The sequence below is a fragment of the Paramormyrops kingsleyae genome, chromosome 6 (genome assembly GCF_048594095.1).
Source record: "Paramormyrops kingsleyae isolate MSU_618 chromosome 6, PKINGS_0.4, whole genome shotgun sequence".
Classification (NCBI taxonomy): domain Eukaryota; kingdom Metazoa; phylum Chordata; class Actinopteri; order Osteoglossiformes; family Mormyridae; genus Paramormyrops; species Paramormyrops kingsleyae.
Genome location: NC_132802.1, coordinates 8432257 through 8453194, shown reverse-complemented (window position 1 = coordinate 8453194; position 20938 = coordinate 8432257). Strand labels below are relative to the sequence as shown.

Below are 20938 nucleotides of genomic sequence, written 5' to 3'. Positions count from 1 at the left end.
TTCATGTCACATCAGGCACCACAATAAAGGGGTGATTCACCGTCACAATTGACCCCCGCTCACCAGTGGCTGACGTTCTGCTGTTGCAGCCCATGTGCCTTCCCAGGGACGCACGTCGCTCAGGGATTCCACACCCAACTAATGAAAAAGACATGACGCCTGGCCCAGTACCAGCGGCAGAACCAGTTGGGATGACAGGGGAAGGTGGGGCCGGCAGCTCGCATGGGAACGCAGACACACGGCTCACTGTTGACAGGCCACAACTCTACCTCTAGGCACCGATGGCAAGTCAACCACGTCTGTAAATAAGATGTTTATAAACCAAAAATGTCAAGGTGGGGGTGGCGTGTGGCTCAGCGGGGTAGGCGGCTGCGCCTGTGATTGGAAGGTGGCCGATTTGACCGTCGGGGCTCTGAGGCCCCTAACCCCAGTCGCTCCAGGGAGGCTGACCCTGCTTTTGCAAAAAAATATAAAACATGTGCTAAATAAATGACACGCAAAACTGTAGGTGAGCCAGACATGTAGCCAAAAATAAATTACATGGGGCGTCTGACAACCCTACCAATAGTCCCTTCACTATGGGAGAGGGGAGGGTTCTCCTTGGGACCTCTTGGGGGGGGGGGGGGGGGGGGGGGCTGGATAAGTCCTGTTATCATGGTACCTGACTATGTGCTTCATTAGCAACAAAGACATTTTGGGTGGGGGGGGTGTTGGGGGTGTACAGCAGCCATCGTGAAGGCGCTGCCCCCTCTGTTTGGGGGTGTTACTCTATAACATTCATCATTCGTATCCCAGCCCCCCTCCACAAAACCAGCTTCCACCACAGACTCAGAGCAATGAAATATGTCTCCAGTTTCACTTCTATAAGCTTCCCTGGAATACTGCCCCCCCCCACCTTCCACACTGGGACATCGGGTACCCAGATGTTCCCCAAGTCCTGCTGCGTTCCATAGGCTGAGTTTCCTGTTTTTCTCCTGACCAGTGGCCCACCGTGTGGCAGCCCCCCCTCCCCCGATTTGCCGGTGCTGTCCTTGCACCAGGCCCCTGCATGACGCATTGAGCTCCATGCGCACCCTACATGGCTATCATGTGGCAGGAAACGCTCTGAGACGGCACACTGGACACGGGAGAACCACAAACACCACAGACCCTAAAAAGAGCCCCTGAGCAAATATATATATACACAAATATGTTCTGGTTCATATATAACACACGTGCTCACCCAGCACATGGTGAAAAAAGGCGATTTGGATTCTGAGTGTGGTTTAATAGTGCCCCACAATTATACGTGACCTCACTAGCACGTTATTTTACATTTATAGAGTGTGAAGTCTTAAATGGTTAACAGCTATTCACCAGAATCTGGGCCCCACTGGAAAGCAACCTGAAGTAACCGTACCTTCTTTCCCGGTCCGTGTAGCTGAGAGGAAATACCTCGGATCACCAGCAGGGATGACACGCTGTCACCTGTCAGCCCAAGCACCACAGATGGGTACAGATTTACTCCTCGCCTACAGCCACTGGGTCCTTCTGAACCCGTTCCCTCCCCTCCTCCAAAATGTGTCACATGGTTTCCATATGTTCCTATAGCAAACAAGTTTAACAGTCTGCTAACGTGCTGTACTGATCAGCAATACTTGTGTCTCTCATAGGTATGAATGCATGTGGGGTCAAAGGTCGTTAAGTGCACTATAATTGGTGGATAGAAGCCAGCTGTGTCAAATGCGAATGGAGCAGAACAGGGCATCCCTCAGATGAGAACAGAGCCCGGGTATGGGGTCTTTCCGAACGTCTGTGAAGTGGCGGGTATTATTTTCTGTGGAAATGGTGCATTCTGGCCACTTCTCAGATGACAGCACAAAGAGGCAGAAACGGAAGAGTGGACAGGAGAGACTAATGCGACGAGGTCTCTTTGACGGACGATCGGCTGTCTCATTCATCATCAGCGTTCCCGGGGGACACCGGGGTTCATTTAGCGGTTTGTGCTGATGGCCCGTTTAATCACAGACCTGTGGATCAGACGGCTGGGGGGGGGGGGGCTTTCAGGAGCAATACACACAATGTTACTGTTTCAGGCTCAGTATGGGGTTCATGTCATACATACCGACTGATGGTTTTTCTTGGGGTTGGGGGCATTCCTCTCAATTGCGTATAGTCAAGCAAACACTGGTTTCATCCTGGGGGGTGGGATGCCAGCTGATAGGAGGTAAGCCTATAATAGCCCCCTCATACAGATCTCCAGGGAGGTCCGTTTGTTTTCAGCATTAGTCCATACCGTCTTTATCTTAATTCCACACGGCACAATTTGCGTTGAGTTTTACCTCTTGAGACCTGGCCGACCACCAGCGCACTGCTACACGTTGATCTACTATCACCATGTACAGAAAGGTTACAGAAGTGCTTCAATTAAAATCATCAGCATTCACTCTTGGTGAACGTAACTGCAGAGGGAATACGATCGCTGTCACCGCGAGGTTTACATTCTCCCCTCAGGCAGGACAACCTCATCGTTTCAGGAGCGGGGATTAGTGTGGTTTCAAGGTTTAGCCCCGGAGGCTGAAACGACCTAACGCGGCTGACCCTAACATCCGACATCTTTCCGAAATAATCCTCGCTTTGAGGCATTGTAAGTGATGAGCAGTAGATATGACTGCTGACTCCCAGCCTGAAGGATGTTGGGTCTAGTCCCCGAACCAGCATGATTTTGCTTTAGTGCTCCAGAGAAAAACACCGAACTTTGCTTCAGTAAAAGGGCAAGACTATGGCCTCACACCTCCGAGGGTGTGAGATTGTTTCTTTCTACTATGTTTGTGTGTGCACATGTGTGGCATTAGCGTGCTCTCCCTGTATTTACACGGGTGTCCCCAGCACAAGGGCCCGTGCTAAAGGCTTCAGACATCACAATCCTGGGCTGGGTTATGAAGAGCATGAGGATGCCCCAATAAAATATCTAATATATAAATGGGTAACTTGGTAATTTGACAAATATATAATAGATAAATATATTATTCACAAAAAATCTTGACAACATTAAAGCAGCAAACAGAAAGGTTATTGTATTTGACTGAGAAGCTTAATTATACTTCATACAAGCCTCTACCTGCACAGAAAATGAGTGACCTCTACTTAAAGTGACAGCCAACCTGAGGCTACAGGCAAAATGTACGAACAACACATAATCCACTCTGAATGCACTGGTTCTGCATGCTGTAGAGAAGAACTGCAGCATATAGGCTGCACTCCACCCAGAACCAGGAAGAGACCTCCGATGCCTGCCATTGATTGGACGGCCAGCTTTTGTTTTGTTGGGTGTAAGTATAAGCAGAGACTTGTACAGGAAAAAAAAGTTTATAACACACAAACCATCGAAAATACTGTGCTCTTTCAAAGTACATGTTTATATTTTATTGGTCTTTTTGGCAATTAGATATTGGAAGATATTACAGGCAGTTTGTAACCTTTGCAAGCATTTGCCAATTAATTATTGATCTGCATTGATTAATAAAATACATTTTAAAAAGGTCTCAAAAGCACAGACATGGTCAGTACATGTGCAGGTCTGTAGCAGGGAAGCAGACAGAGGACCTGATCCGCCGATCCTCTGTCCTGACCGTCCCATACAAAGTCTCACTAATCCTCCATTGACGGCGTGTGCACACAACGTACCAAGCTGCAGTGCAGGGACAGCCTGCAGTGCAGGGACAGCCTGCAGTGCAGGGAGCTCCGGGATACGGGCACTGCACACAACTGCCTGCCTGCAGAGAGAGGAGAGGCAGCTTCTCAGGCTGAGCGACGTCAAGCTGTACAGGTCAGGCCTTGGGATGCCCAGCGTAGCGTGAAACCCCCCTCCCCCCCCCATCCATATTTTTGCTTCCACTCATCTGAAAAAGAACACCCAATACCTGGTACAGGGGTGAAGGAGCAATAAGGTGGACTGTCTGGAAGCTGGAAGACTGGGTTAAGAAACACCGACTACCCCAAATAAGAAAACATTAACTATCCAGGAATACAAGAGGTAGTCAAGTCCAAACATACTCCCATGTTATAAAGAAATGGTTTACAGACTCCGCTAAGCCTCACTTAGCAGCAGACTGTCAGAACAGTGACCACACATAGTTCCCCTGTGATTTTAGAGCAGTGGATAGACCTACCAACATATGTGAGGATCCAAACCCTCACCAGCTTATGCTGTTGTTGAGTAAAAAAAAAAAAAAAAAAAAAAAGGCAACAGAAAAACCATGTTATTTATTTTACTTCATTTATTTCAAGAAACAACTTGTTCCAACATATTTACAAATTGGTCATTCTCTAAACCTCCTAATGGCTCCCCATTAGCACTATAGCCAAGAACAATTTAATACAATAAACAGAAAACAAATAAAACAAAAAGATTCACTTTGCTCCTCCAGTCTACTCTGAGAAAGGAGCAGGCATGACATCACGTGGTTCTCAGCACAGTGTTTTCAGTGAGATGCTTGCATAGAACAATGTACAAATCATCAAGTTGAACCAGAGAGATAATACAGGGAAGAAAATAAATACTAAAGAAAACCATCTGATCACTCACGGGATATCAGCAAGTACATGTAGGCGTGTAGTTATACAATACAACCGTGTACGTGCCACAGACCCAGAAAGACAGCAGTGCGCTCTGGGTCTCACAAACATGGAAAGGTCTGGTCATAGGTGAGGAACCAAAGAAAGTTACGGTATTAAAAAAAAACCACTCACTTCCAGTCACATCAATACCATCCTCAACCAGAGCAAACTAGTCAAAGCCACAAGACACAACCACTCTAACCCGCCTAATTGGAGACACATTCAATTTAGGGCAGGGGAGGTGGAAGGTGGGATCGTATCAACCTTTCCAGTTGTAAGTACTGGTCCCCGTAATAAAGCACAGATTGAAATCCAAGACAGACATATTGCTCTTGTAGGAAATGCAACGCCAACACCCGAGGAATAAGACTGAGCCAAGCGCAATAAATCACTGCAGTTGCAGGTAACAACGTGCAGACCTTATTTATTTACTTTTTTGGGGGGGGTGGGGGGGTTGGGCGTGGTGAAGAAGCCTATAACTTTGCATTTTCAGTTTAGGCTCCAGCTTAAAAATGTTAAACTTCAAAATGTAAAGCTATGCTGTTCGAAAAGCCTGAGTATCCAAAAAGCAAATGGTCCATTTTAAGTTGCTGGCATGACTCCAGTCGAAAGCTTGATCTTTAAAATGCATCGTTGAAGTTTCTGGGGGGGGTAAACAGGTCACAATTTGCTTGCTCGTAGTCATATAAAAGGGTGGGTGTAGAAGATACAGCTGTAAAACACAACTTATTGAACCTGCTCACTGTAGAATATGAGACTCAACCATTTACTATAATCATATTCAGCCCATTTACCCCCCCCCCCCCACACACACACACATGAATAGCAGTGTTAATAGTGTCAGAGAGAACATGGACAACAACAAACTGGTTTCACGCCAGAGATTAAAGCACAATTCAGATCAGCAGCCTGGAGAATCCTGGAACCCTTAGGGAACACCAGTCTATCAAGTCAGACCAAACTGGAAAGATACCTTTATTTGTAAAGTTAGCCTATCAATAGTCAACTAGCAACATTTTAAAAAGTCTACACGCCGAATATTACTCTTGCCAAGAGAGAACCCAGGACATCAACCAATGGCATAAATGAGGTTCTCAAGGAGAGCCTGGCAAATGTGAGGTAGAACCAGAAAACGAGACTCCAAATCAAGTGCATAACTGTAAACCAAGCAATTTAAGAAAAGCTCACACCTTCTAATATTCAAAAACAACTTTTTCAACCATCACTTACCACAGAGTTCATGCTGTTTTGCTGACAAATGCATGGATCTGCACAATTGTTTTCAAGCCCTTAGCACAGCTTGACTAAATTTTTGCTAAATTAATTATACTTGCTAATCAAATGACTTCCCACTTGAGGATGACTATGGTTCCCAAAATGCAGAGCAACTTTCAATCTGTCTCAGACATACAACCAACACTGAAAATAACCAAATTACTGCTTTTCTTGACAATTTTAAGAATCTGTAATATGTTGCAAGGTGCATTTAAATACCTTAAGTAGGTATAGGCATGTTAATGTTGTCAATAGTTAGTATTATCAGTTCTTAAAAGGTATGATACACATGTTGGTCGCTGCAAGGGTGTTTCAGTGACATGCCATTGATTCACACTGCAATGGTGAACAGTGGTACATGTAGGGATTTGAGTTTACATTAATAAACACTACAGAGAGCTATTAAGCTTTAACATTCAGATATTCCCAGGTAACAGGCAGCATCCATGGAAATTTCAGTGGACACTAAGGGGGGGGGGGCGCTAGTACCGCACACAAAATATAGGAATAGCAAGCCATCTAAACCGAAGTTTGGGGCAGAGTAAACAGAGGGAGTATCTAAAAATAGTTGTTTTCCCCATTATTTAGTGTTATTTGCCATCATCAAAATAGCCCAACGCAAGTCAACAACACCAGCAACTGGAACATAAAAATCCTATGATTTCCATTAAACTGAGCTTCCAGTCAAAGCCTTCCTGGGCACATTTTCCCTTTTGTGCTCAGTTTCAAGAACTATTCTGATTACCCCTGTGCACATGGTTAAACAGGAAACGAGCAGCGCGGCCCACAAGCCCTTCAGCTCCCTGTGGATACAGACTTTCACTGCACTCCAGACCTTCTTAAAGGGGCCGACGGACCGTTCAATCGCATGGCCGTTAAGTCTGTCCAATTACGCTGCTTGATACAGTTTTATGCAACACATTTAAGACCAGCTTGCTAAGTCAGTTAAGCGTTTCCTCATACAGTAAATGGGAGTCCATTAACTGTTTTTGTTTTGTAATTAATAATCAACTGGAAGTAAAACGGTGCATTTAATATTTCTTTGACCATGGGTATAAGCCAAAAAAGGATGGGCAAAGTGTTAGCTATCAGAAATATAGTCATACCATGTGGCAACACTGCCCAAAATGTGGGACCTGAAATGTTTTACTTTATTAACAAATATTGATAAGGGGAACAAACCAGCGTTAAACAAATTCAACAGCATCACAGTAAGGAAATGACACCCAGGTTAACTACTGGATAAATAATTAAGGCACACAGGTAAAAGAAAATGGCGTCCTTATTTATTTTTTTCAGGCAGCTGTGTCGTTTGATTTGGTTAGTATTCAGACTGAGGACAGTCATGGGGCTCCTAGTTCCCCAGGAAAGGCATACAGAAGCTGCTTCACGCTCATAAGAGAGAGAGAAGTCAGGCTCCTCAAGACCTGCTGAGGACCTCAGCTCAACTGGAAACACCGCTGAGAAAGTAGGGCAGTTTGGACCTGTGAGCCAACTTTAGCATGGGTACTGATGAACTGGGGACGCCTCATACTGGTCATCTGAACCAGTGTGGATGGTCCATTCATTAAAATATGTGATAGGCCTTTAACTACGAGGAAAAAGCAGCACAGGGATCAGACCACAATCACCTGACGGCACATCTGACCCAATCGCAATGGCAGCATGTGTCAATTAAAGAGCAACAAATAAGACCTCAGGCCCACTGCAGAAAATAAACCATTCAAGCCAAAAGGGGTGAAATGTCTTGACGACCTGCTTCTCAAAACTTCCACAACCACATGAAACCTCACTGCGTCCGCCAGCCATCCTGTAAACGTTTTTTTAGTTTATTTTTCTTTAAACCATACGTGGTCGTCCAACATCAAAGCGAATTAAAAAGAACCTGACTTTCTGTGCAACTTCATTGCATAGCGTTCTCATTGGCTGCATCCCAGTCTGGGGCGTGTGGTACAGCGTTCTCATTGGCTGCATCCCAGTCTGGGGCGTGTGGGTACATCTCCGCTTCATCACATCACATCACACTGGAAACTTCACAGTCCAAAAGATCGGAGTCCCTTTTTCACCAAGTAGGTGGCATCCAAGGGTGTCGAAGTAAACAAATCTGTAGAAGGGGGGAGAAAAATAAGATTATAGTGTTACTTGGGTGAAGGGGGCTTGAAATAGCAAGGTAATATAAACAGCCACCCTGGTCTGTGCAAGACATGCGGTGAATGAATCGATAACATCTACCAAGGGCAATGAGAAACAGAGAAGCTCTTATATTGGCTGCTGCAAGTTTGGCATGGCTGACAGAACAAGTAATGCAAGCACCACAAGGCTGCCTCTGGTGAACTAACTGGCGTTGCCAAACTGAACCCTAAACAAACTCCTTGTAAAGCGCTGAGGAAACATACAAAACAGCACAAACAAGTAAACATTCCTTCCAGGCGCAGAGTGGAATGTAGCTGGTTTGGACCAGTTCACGGGGAACGTGAAAGAAAAATCATTTTCACCTGGGCAGGACACCAGATTGGGACATTAACAGCTGTCTTTCACTGAATGTGAGGCGCCCCCCCCACCCCCCTTCTCTGTACCTCTACAGCTACATTTTCTGTTCCATTTCTACACTTTGCTTTTAATGATGCACACAATAGTTTGGCGCAAACAGTCCACCACTCTGCCACAAATGACTTGTGTAACAAGCAAAACATCCGGGGCTCAAATGGGCAGCTCTGTTAGAGCTTCAGGAGCAAGAGAATGAGGAGGGGAACAACAAACATGGAAGCAGTGATCTCTGAAGTACAAAAGCGACAGCTTGCCCACTGCAATACCCAAGGGTCCCCACCTGCCCCTCCCTCACAATTACAGATGGCTTAAATACATTTACTTTCATGTCATTTAAAACAATATATTACCCCCCCCCCATAAAAATCAAATCATTAGTCACCCTTCGTGTCTAAAATCCAGTCAAAATAATCCCAAGTGAATGATCAGTTTCAAACCAGTGGCTTGTGGGTTAAAGAGGGAGGCACTTACTAATGGGGTCCCTATAGGCACATGCCTAGTGATGCATCAGCCAATCAGCATAACACACTTTGCCATCTGGGAGGAGAGGAAGAGGTGGGGGGAAAAAAAAAAAAAAAACTGCTCCAGCAAAACCCATTTTAGAAGCAGCATATCACCTCATGCACTTTAAAATGGCTTCTCTGACTCATTACAGCAGGAAGGGCTTCCCCCTGAGGGCCGTTAGATTTGCGTCTGGAGAATACCAAAGGTAACGCGCATCTGACAGAGAAACCTAGAGGGCTTGGCCAGACACAGAACAGAACAAAAATAGATAAAAGCCACAAACACACACACGCACAAACACACACTACACTCTCTCTAGTCATCACTAACTAAAGGAGGAAAGAGCTTTTAAAATTCACGCTGCCCAACTCTGTGGCAAAACAAAGCAAACGCACAACACTCCTGGCAAGCCCATATAAATAAGAGAATTGCTAAATAAATTAATATTACTGTGCCTAAAGAAGGACAATGTTAGCATTGCAATTAATACAAGTTAGTACGATGCCACTGACTGATCCATCACAACAGTCTCTAACCTCTACACACTGTAATATAAGGGTAGCAGTTTCTGAGATGCTAGAATGATCATAAATGACTCCAATCACAGAACGTTTGGGGGGGAAAAAAAAAAAACAAATCAGGCATCTTAGCTCTTCGAATGCTTGGCCGTCTGCTATACATATTTAGTTGCAGCCACATTTTTTACTGTTCGAAGGCACAGCTTATTGGCATTAGCAAGTAAACGTGCCTTAAAAATTAGCTACTGTTTGAAAAGGTGCTTGAAAAGACCCAGGATGAAAACTGCATAACGGCATTTTCAGCACAGTCAGCTCCCTGGTCTGACAGCCACAACAGAAATAAATGCTACTGGAACGTGAAGAGCTGCCGCCCAGCCACTCTAATTACTGTATCACCGACCCACCGGGGAAATCAAACTTCAGCTTCTTAAATGAACTGGCAACATCCTGAGCAGCTGAGCCAAAAAAACAGCAATTAAACACTGAACAGGAACACGTCAGCCCACATCCCACCCAAAACTGGTCAAATCCGGCTCTCCACAGCACAAACACTGAAAATCATTCACTCTCAACAGCAAATAGGTTAGCCCACACTGCCAAGTATTCAGTGCATTTTTTTTTATACTTTGCTTTCCCAATGAATATAGTACAGATCCTTAAACAATTAACTAAACCTTTCCAGGGCATTGTGGGACATTGGTGGAACAGCAAAAGGAGCAGTGTTTTAGAATCCCACCTGCCACTATTCGTGCCAAAACATGCCGGCACTTAGAGGTACATAAGTGTGGCAACAAGATCTCGTCAGAATGCACACACTCCACAGAAGGACCTCTGCATCCTGGTGCATCATGGGAAGGGAAAACAGAACTTGCAACAAAATTAATGAAGTCCTGCTAAATGGACAGTAAGGTTAGTATCTCCAGTGATGAAGCAGCCGCTTAAATGAATTGCAGTGCCAAGGTGTGACAACCAGCTTTATAAGATGCAAATTATGCTGGAGATGGTACATGATTGAGCTGAGATTGATACACTTATACATCAGAGTGGCCTTTCATAGCAGGAGATGGAATGTGGCAATGCTATCAATTTCAATATGCGGAGAGACTGAAAGTATACGAAAGTGAACTTGCAAAAACAAATAGCATGGGGGGGGGGATGGCACGACACGTGGCTTAACAGAGCGGGACAGAGCCGGTGGAAGTGCCATGTGCAGGAGCGCACGACAGGAAACCGAGAAAACAGACCAGCGGAAACGAAGGGCGCGTGCAAAACAGCTGTGCAAGGAGCCACATGCCTGCCAGTCATCAGTAACCTTCAGCTGCAAGACAATTAGACAGTTAGCTCCGGGACAGTTTCCCTCCTGGGCACCAAAAATAAAGTAATCAGAGCGAGTGACAACATTTTAGAATAAGGGCAAAGAGAGGACAGAACTGGAGGTGTAGCTCAGCCGTCTAAAGAAGGGATGGTCTAAGTGATTACACAAAGCATGGCGGGTGCTTCCCTAAACTCATCCTGACGCTAGCCTATGGCTGTTCTGCTCCATAGCTCATCTCTTACTCACTAACAGACATTTCGAACCTTGACCTGTAGCAGCCTGTCAGAGGTCTGCACCTCACAGCATTAAGTTACCGCACCCCCACGTGTCCTCGGGCAACAAAGACAAAAACTGGGAAGGACGAGTCTAACCAGCAGGTCTGCTAGGGCTGCCCAACACCACGCTGCAATTATTTGAAATATTTGCACTTAATATTGCTCTATATTTATAAAAAACAGATTAAAGTTTACCAAAAATAAAATATAGCCAAAGAGAACTGACCTACCAACACAGTGTGTCAAATAAGTTGCTTCTGTTGCCACAAGTTGGGTCACAAATCAGACACAAATCAGTGTCAAGAAATGCGATGTGATTACAGGGCTTTAGACAATGGACATAAAAGTTTGTCTGGACATTGGCTTTCTGGCACTATACAGACATGACTTGGTAATACCATCATTTGGTAAGCAGATTAGGAGCACGTTTAAAATATAAGTGAGAGGTGTATTGTGTAAGTTAGTAATCTGTATAAATTCGGTTTAATTATGTGCCTGACTAACTGCAAAAAATACCATCACCGTCTTGTTTATCCACAATATCTCCTGTTTAAAAATATGTAGCTCTTGAGCTGTTCCTTTCCTCACTGCCACTTCAGTGCTTATCTTTTCCAGGACATACCTTGCCAGTAGTGTGGCATACTCCGCTAAGCGAATTAAAAAAAATTAAAATAAAAAAAAAAAGGATACACCATAAAATAAGGTGTCCAGACAAATATGTATGCCCGTCATATAAGGCCCTGGTGACAATTCAGATGTAATATCATGCAGCTCTAACGTCTACACCTAGGTAATATACCAGATCAGCAAACTAGTTTCAAAATCAATATCAGAATCAACACTGTCAAATGATATTGCCCCAACAGGTGCCACCTCTCATGTCTATTAGCAGATCTCTTGAAAACAAAATCAGGGTCTATGGAGCAAAATCACGAACTGCCACAAAAATGGTACTGGCGTGAAATATCATTAATGCATGTCAATGAGGGCAAAACTCCCTCTAGACCTGGAAGAACAACTCAGTTGAGAATCGTGAAATTTTTCAGATATTGTTACTGACTAGTAAATTCCTGGTGTCGTGACATCCTTGTTCCCTGTTATCCAACTACATACCTTGCAGTATAAATATTCTGCTCCTGATCAATTTCCATACCGCTTGCTGGAAAGATTCTAAAACTGCGGGCCTGTTCGTCCCTAGAGCTACATGCACCATTTGCAGGCAGTTTTTGGTACTTCAAAAAATAGAACTGATGATAGACACATTACACTACATAACAGTCAACAAGCTTGTTTGTAATACTAGCTACTGAGAAACCATTTTGAGAATAAAAAAGTGACTGGTCACAATATTTGTCAATAAATTACATAACTGCCCGTTGTCTTTGATGAAAGGGTTTACGCAACCAACTTACCTGTTTCAGAGTCCGAAACTATTATAGCTTCATCATCATGACTACAAATGTGTACCTGCCCAAAAGCTTCCTTTAAGCACACATGTCCAGCGGCTGACAAATTCTTCAAATAAACCAATGGTGTCCAGTCCCCCTAACAAGGACAGCAATAAGAAGCCAAAACACTGCATGCTGCACATACCAAACTAGGCTCTCAGTCACTGTGCAAACAGGAGCGTCCCCAATGGGAAGCAGAACCGGCAGCCACTGGCCCATAACAAAACAGGTAACGCCACAGCAGGGTCTCAGCCTCTAGAGGAGTCACACACACAGCTACACTGAAAATATTCCAAGATGGACTTTAAACGAAGGTAGCAACTACCATCATATGCGGAACAGAATATCCAACTCACTATAAGTCATGCTGAAAATGAAATGTAATATATGCACAAACCTTAACCTTCTAGCCCCGGTAAAACTGGCCTAAACTTTTACTGATTCATGGGAAAATAATTCTTGTTTCATCTCATCACTCTAGCACAGATATTTGAACAAATGGATTTTTGGATGAAGAGATTCAAAGATCTGAACACCTTAAAATTAAAAAAAAACACTTAAGTGTAGCAGGTCTCCAGCAGGGCACGTTCAGCTGGTGCCCCTCCCCCCCCTCCCCCAAGAATGGCCCGGCTGTTCCAGGGGGGGAGACGGAGACTGAGAACTGCGACTGCTTTCAGCCTCTAGAGGCTGCAATCCTCTTTTGCTACAAGAGGGGTTTGTGTGAAGATGTGCTAACAGGCATTACAGAGCCCTGCTTTCTGGCCAGAAGACTGAGAAGACAAAATCAAGACACTTTTACAGTACTCCCCACCACCCAAACCTCTTACAGTCTGTCTGTCTTCTACAAAAGGCTGATCTCCCCCCTCAGGCAAGGAGTGGGGTTGGGGAATGGGGGGGGGGGGGGTAGACTGAGGCCACTCAGCTCAGCACACTCAACAAGCAGATGGTAAAATCCTGACTAAGGCTTAGGGATACCTTATATTGATTTGCCTAAGGGGTGTTGTTACATTTTACTTAACATGAGAAACTTTAAAGTCAAAACAAAGAAGTAATGAAATGGAACAAATGTATAATTAACAGGTGTGAAGGTAGCAGGTCCCCTATTCAATACAGTAAAACACAGAGTTTCTTACAGTGTTTAAAAGCAAGTTTGAGTAAAATGGAATCATTCTCAATTTCTCTGAAGACTCAAGTCAGAATGTTGCCTTGTAGCTTTGGGGTAGAAGAATGAATGAATGAAAAACCAGAAGTAGTACAGTTTTGCTGATAAGGGTCTTGCTTGCTCAGGGTGTGTGTGTGTGGGGGGGGGGCACAATTTCAAGTGCCCACACAGTGGGAAAAAACAATTTTATAAACAACTGTGGATGCAATCGAAAAACTAAAAATTCCAAAAGTCATGTATTTTGTTTGGTTACTTATGGTTAGGTTAGGGCTAGGTAGGGGTTAGGGTTATCATAGTTGGGATTAGGGCTTTGTAGGGACCGTCCATTAATTCCTATGGACAAAGATACGAATACAAACGCGGGCATCTGTGAGTGTTTGTTTTCAGGCCACCATGGATGGGTAGGTGACCATTTAGGGAAAAACTGCAATATTTCCAAACCTACTCAACCGAAATAGCAGGGATCCACAACATCCTCACAATACACACCACTGAGCTGCTGATTGCTTAAAATTTACATATCTGTGGACAGACTAACGTGATTAGTCAAGCACTGATATTCATTCTGTTATAACTACTTCACGTCTCGTATTGCATGCCACCATTTTTCACCTGCAGAGCAATACTCTTCATTAATCATTACTGACTGCCTCACTTCCCAAAACAAGGAAAGTGGTCCTTTAAATTATACAAAAAAAGCCCATACCGCACACAAGCATGTTTGCTCAAACCAGGACCCCCAGGGCTTTCACTAAACCTGACAAACATAACGTCAGCTTCCACGGAGAGGATTTCCCACAGCGCTGAATCTTTTCTGCCTGGAAGACGACACATATCCCTAAAGCAGTGTTTCTGAAACTGGTTCCCGGGGACACCAGTCTGGGGACTGTCTGGCAAGGAGCTGAGAGGGAGCAAAAACATGGACAGTGAGGCAGGAAGCTGGGAGGGAGCAAAAACATGGCGCAAACCATCTCGGGTTAACCCAGGACCAGGGGGGTGTTCCACGAAGCAGGATTTCTCAGTTAGCTGGGTTTAACTTAGCTAGAAGTTACGAATGTCCAATAGAAATGCTCCTTCCCTAAACTCTTAAGTTAAACCCAGCTAACCAAGAAATCCTGCTTCGTGGAACAACCCCCAGGTTAAAAAACACTACCCTAGACAGCTTGGTGATCACGCTACCCATGACATCACTTACTAATTAAAATCTAGGGTTGGGCATCGTTCAAAATGTTTCAATACGAGTACCAGAACGATACCTTGATTTTGATACCGGATCCTGAATAATACTTTTATCAATACCAAAATATGTTTTTAAATCAATTTCAACAACAACAAAAATACATCTAACATTACAGCACTTTTACTTGAACAAGTTGTTTTGTTATTTACTGGGGGGATCGATTGCAATCATAACGGGCCACAGCTTTTTATTTATATTTTACCAGGGCTCTGAAATTTCATCAAAAGTTTGGAGTGAGAATACATCTGTTAGTAGCGCAGCGTGTGTCTCACAGCCAACGCGTGACACTTTACAGCCCAGCCTACTGCATCCATCAGACCTTTCAGGTCCACCTTATCTGCACTCCATATCTGTGCGCATCCACGTAAGAACGTGCTTACAGCGGGATCACATGCAACAAATGCCACTTTCTGATTGGCTGGTAAGTGGCTATCAACTCTGTCCAACTCGATCAGGACAGTTATGAACTCGGTGGGTAACTCCACTCCGTATGCCTGCACCTCGTCCATTAATTCCATATAACAGGACACCTTGGTGAGCGTTTCACCTTACGTCTCCACGTGAGAAACAAGGTGTGCATGGGAGTGTGTGAGCTGGTTGAAATGCACGTGTCTCACAATCAATGCATGAAACTTGAGAGCCCTGATTTTACTTATGCAACCCATGACATTTATATAATTCATAAATGAATCTGGCCAGAAGATCAATCTTTCATTTTCCTCAGAATAAAACACGATGTAACGTTATCCTGCTAATAAGTGTCGGCACCGGCTGGAGACGCAGGCAAAAAGTATTCAATCTTACTGAGGTACAAAAATAATACCATCTACTTTTATCTGTTTTTCTGCACTTCTGCATAACTTCCATTGCTTGTAGTCAAGCAATCAGCAAGCTTATCACCGTATGCACCTCAACAGTAGTGCCTCTGAGGACCTGAATCGGCCAGAGTTCCAACGATCTCACTCACATACACGTGCACTCCGACTCGCCGGGTGTTCCACGTGATATACGACGATGTGGTCTGTCCCTATGTGGGGGGCATATTGGTGCGCCTAGTTATAAAATTTCGTTTCCAAAAATGGTCGCAAAATGTGACTAAATGGTCGCAGCCCAACGCTGTGTAGCCACACTTGATTTCTTAGGTATTTTTTTTTACGCTACGCATTTAAGTAGCGTTACGTTAGAGAGCCAAGCAACTTCAAATTTACACAAGTACGCTGCATGTTTATTAGCTCAGAGACACAGAGTTACTGTTTGGGTATCGGAATTTAGCACCGAAAGCAAGTTAATATTTCAGTCCTCGATAGGATTGGACATTACAGTCCTTGATAGGATTGGATACTTCAGGCGGTTCCACAAAAGTACTGAGGTTCGGTACCCAGCCCCAATAAAACCCCCTGCCAAGATGTACAACTTAGGCTGGGTCAGTCACTGCAGTTTTCCTGCTGTTCTGGGTTTTCATGAACATGCCCGCAAAATTCCTTGGCTTCTAGCGATACAAACAAAAACCACTCACATAACACCTTGCCTCATCAGCACGATGGCTGCCCCAAGCTGTACTGGTCACACAGAAAACAACAGCGATTGTGCTACGTATGAAAGCGCATGAGAAACATCTGGAAAGTCCCAGCATACACTCGCGAGGTATAACGGCGCAGAGAGCATTACGGCAAGATAAAGCTGAGATAAACATCTCTACTCTGAGATCTGAGGTAGGGAGAACAGCTGATGTGATCCACCGCAATGCTGAGGCCCTCCGGGAGACACTGCGAGTGTTATGAAACAGCACTGGGGGGTGCAGGGCGGGGCCTTGGCTGGTACTGCTAAGAATGCTGGGTACACTCAGCCCCTGAGGCAACTTACATGTTTTTGATTAAAACAGAAAGGGGGAGGAAGGAGGAGAAGCAGAAACAAAAACAACTGGAGAGGCAAAGCAGAGGAAGGAAAGAAATAAAGAATTTAAAAATCATCACTGTGAGATGTTTAGATTGCACCAGTGTGACAGTTAATCTATGACCTTAATTAGTGAAGGTGAGTGCATGTGTGTTCAAGCGGGCAGGGCCTCGGGCCTCGGGCCTGGGCTGATATGGGAAAGGTGGTTTGAATTAACATGCACCTGCCATAAAAAATAAACATGTTTACCCTTAGGTGGTCACTAAAGTGCCATATAATCTCCTTAGCGTGCAAGTCATACTTTCACACAAGACACTAAATTCTTACGTGACATTTGCGGATGTCATAAAATAAAGAACTGTATGTCTTTTTGGGTCAGGGAAGTAGGCCGTACTTGTCAATACCTGATAAATAAAAGGTCCGCTATCGTTCGGCTTCTAACGGTCAAGCAGCACATGTAACCTGGTCCATTCTGATCTCCAGCTGGAAGGCGTCAGGCCGATCCTGGGGATTTACGGCCAGCATGTCTTGCAGGAGCTGCCTAATCCCATCTGACATGGAGCTCCTCCGCTTCTGGGGAATGTGGAGGATCATCTTTGGGTTCTCCAGCAGCGCCTCCCCGACCGGGACGATCTCTGTGCCCTGCCGGATATATGTTCCGAGCAGCTCCCTCTTGGACTCCGCGTCAATGAAGGTGATCCTCTCCAGCATGGCCCAGATGATGATGCCCAGGGCAAAGATGTCTGCTTTGGCTGTGTAGTGACCCTCCCATACCTCCGGTGCCATATAGAAGTCAGATCCACAAGCTGAAGACAGCCAGAACTTGTTCACATTGATGTCCTTATTCTTGTCCTCCCCTTTGCCTACGCCACCCAGACCCGCACAAACCTTGCTCAGCCCAAAGTCCGCCACCTTGAGTACAGGTGCTCCTGACTTCTCCGAGATCAGGATATTGTCAGGTTTGAGGTCCCGGTGTACGATATTATTCTTGTGCAAGAATGCCACAGCACTAGTGAGTTGCAGCATGAAGCTCTTGTTAGTCCGAGGGTCTGGCCGGCGGGACAGGATGAACTGATTGAGGTCTCCACCCTCGCAGAACTCCATCACGAACCACAAGTAGCATGGCTCCTCTGGGTAGCCCAACACTCGTTCTCCTGCAATAGAAAATGTCACACGGTTACTGCACACATACAGCTTCGTATTCCAGTCATACATCCTAAACTTAAACCAACACACAGGACCCCTGCAGAGATAAGGGTACCAAGGGGAGAACTGCCTTTCCAGTCTCACGTTAGCATATAATGCACAAAATCAGAAAGAGAAATATGCTGGAGTATGCTGCCATTGTTCATCCTCTAAGCTCATTTGTAGTTTTTAAGGCCTACACATTTAAGAACATCTCTGCTTTTATGGAGAACATTGCGATTGGGCATTCAATGGCAGACGTTGGTCATATTGCTTCATAGACATGGTCCAATAAGCCTGAAATGATAAGAATCATAAATGACCAGAATCACAATAAACAAAACTGTTTCTGTATCAGCCAGGAAACACCTGTGATAGAGCTATATATATATATATAAAAAACACAGGTTGGGGGGGGGGGGGTTCATTAAAATTTGCGTCATCAACTATTAGGGTCTAAATGCAAAGTACGTACATTGTCAGTCTGCATTATTCAGATTACTGTACTAAACCAATCCTCTCTCTTTTACCTTATGCCATAAAACCTTGACAAGGTAGTCAGAAAGAGAGGAAGTCATCAAACAACTTAAAAATAAACCACAGCAGGGCAACCACACAAAGATTGTTATCAGCAGCTGGCAGCCATTGAGCCATGCACAAATCTGGCAGGCAGCTGTGAGCTGCTCCTGAGGCCTGTGTAATCTGTCTGGGGCCTAGCATGGATAACTCAGCTTAGTCAGGAACACCTAAGCATGGATGGGAACAGAGCCGGGACAGGTCACCCAAGAGGAGGATGACCTCGGCACACCTCTGACTGCAGTTTAGGGCAGAACATTGGCCTGATCCATATGTGGCCAAAGGAACACTCAGATTTTTCCATGCTGAGTGGTAATAGAATACCAGGCTATGATTTTCTTCTTTCATTTGATACATCTATCAGACAAGGAATCCGAACAGTTTAAAGCATGACCGCTGAAAATGACATTTTGGGTAAAGTGTTAGGGCCCGAGTTTTCGCCTTACATATCCAACCAAATAAAAAATGAAATAATTTTTTTAAAAATCTTCGCGAAACCGCACCGAATTGGTGGAAACGCCACGAAACTGCCTCCATTCGCTGTCATCTGCAGCAGGATTCTTACAAAAGCACCCATCCCCCCAGCACAAAAAAGCACAATTGCATAACTGAAAACGGCAGGGCTTCGCTAAAGGGGTTATGTTTACTAAATGAATTCAACATAAATGCTGCTCTTGATTAGGAACATAAACAATGCTTCGATTGTACACACTGCTAGAATTTCAGTGACTGAAACTTTTCAAAAAGATCAAAAAGGCCTCAACTGAAATTGTGAAGCTGCGGCCGGGACAGCTAAGACTGGGCAGCAACTCCCTCGCTTTCCTTGCTATTACACGTTTACAAAGGTGATCGTCCACATCGGAGTCCCGCTATGGTCACAGAAGAGCATTCATGGTAATTGCTTTGGCCGAGCAGAAAGCCTGACAAAGCAAGCGATCGCGGAAGGCTGATATTAAAACTGAAAGCTACCGCGCAGTGCTCAGAAACTTGATTAATCTGGTCCAGCCAAGTCTGGATGACGTGACAAAAACACAGTGACTTCTCCATAAAGATTCCACTTCCTACCTCTCTAACGTCATAACAATAATTCTATAGTATTCTTTTTAAATAATAAAAAATACCTGCTGTTTTTAACAGTGAAAGTGAAACATAGGCTTAACATCCAGTGGTAAACTGATTACCTATATATAAAAAAAATGTACACAACCAAAAGGGCAAAGCTATTAGAATTTGAGCGATTAATTTTAATCTAATTTTGACAATGGATAATGAGGATTGGTAAATATTACTTGAATGTTACCTTTTAGAGAGGTCTCCACTAACCGGAGGTACTGCTTGGACCTCTTGTTGCCATGGCTCATTTTCTGAGCCATACCATTCCTTTGCAGCACACACTCCTCCAGCTGCACGACGTTTTCGTGTCGCTTCTCTAGGCTCGCCAGAGCCCAGAACTCGGCGAGGGCCAGCTCCACGTTTTCGGGGGCGTCACAGCGAAGCTTCTTCACGGCCACCCTTGCGCCCGACTTCCGCGCTATGGCTTCGTACACCACGCCATAGCTGCCCCTTCCGATCTCTCGCAAGAGGCTATAGCGCGGCGCCACGGTCCTCTGTTCCAAATTCTCGCTTCGGAACAAGTTCCCGTAAAGACAGTCCTCCTCCACGGGGACATTATGGTCCTCAGAGTTCCCCACAGACAAAGATCTAAGAACTTTGTCCACTTCCCTCTTCATTTTACCGCTTTCTGCTCCGGCTTTCCTGCACGTCCGAACGCTCCTCGTCCTTCTCCTTCTCCCGTCTTCTGTATCCATGGACTTCTCGTTGTGCGCTGATGTTCGGGGAAATATATTTTTCTCTCCTCATTACTCACTTAAGGCAAAACTACAAGAGATCACGATGTGAAGACTGACGTCGGCCTTAAAATCTAAAAAAGCAACATAACAACGACACCGCTGATCAACTTTTTGGCCCTACGGTTCACCCAACCCACAGCTGCCTGTTCGAACTACATAAACATTAAGCATAACTCTCCGACCCATTGAATGAAGGGAAGGCATGTCTGGATTGTACCATTCGAGTAAAAAAAGGACAGCCCGTAAACTGCTTTTGTAGTATATTTTAAAATTACAAGTAACAAATCAGAAACAGAGTAATCACACTAAGAATAATGTTTATTTAATTACAAATTTGTCCATATTTTAGTATCCTAACAATATTTGTGAATTAGTGAATTTTACGTTTTGGTAGCCTCCTTCAGCTGAGGTCAAACCAACTTTAGCGGAAGGGGTTAGTTATAGCCAAATGTTTTTGCATTTATTTGGATGCATATATTTGGTTTGTGACTTTGAATAAAAAAGTTATTATTTAGTTTCCAATAATGATTTTTAGAGAAACTGTCATGGCT

The 20938-nt window shown here is 44.5% G+C and overlaps 1 protein-coding gene across 1 annotated transcript; it reads right to left on the bottom strand.

Annotated features, from left to right (window-relative positions):
- Positions 1–4241: 4241 nt before the first annotated feature.
- On the bottom strand, positions 4242–20586 carry LOC111855768 (serine/threonine-protein kinase 35-like). The gene is made up of 3 exons (XM_023835120.2): positions 19838–20586; positions 17181–17930; positions 4242–7978 (listed from the first exon to the last, which is right to left on the bottom strand). Exons 1-2 carry the CDS (start codon positions 20343–20345, stop codon positions 17221–17223), a joined length of 1218 nt encoding a protein of 405 aa, XP_023690888.1. The 5' UTR covers positions 20346–20586; the 3' UTR covers positions 4242–7978; positions 17181–17220.
- Positions 20587–20938: the final 352 nt, after the last annotated feature.

Coding starts and splice junctions, on each gene's coding strand:
- LOC111855768 (XM_023835120.2), bottom strand. CDS start 20,345: ATGGATACAGAAGACGGGAGAAGGAGAAGGACGAGGAGCGTTCGGACG. Junction 17,931..19,837: donor AGTGGAGACCTCTCTAAAAG/GTAACATTCAAG, acceptor TTTCTATTGCAG/GAGAACGAGTGTTGGGCTAC.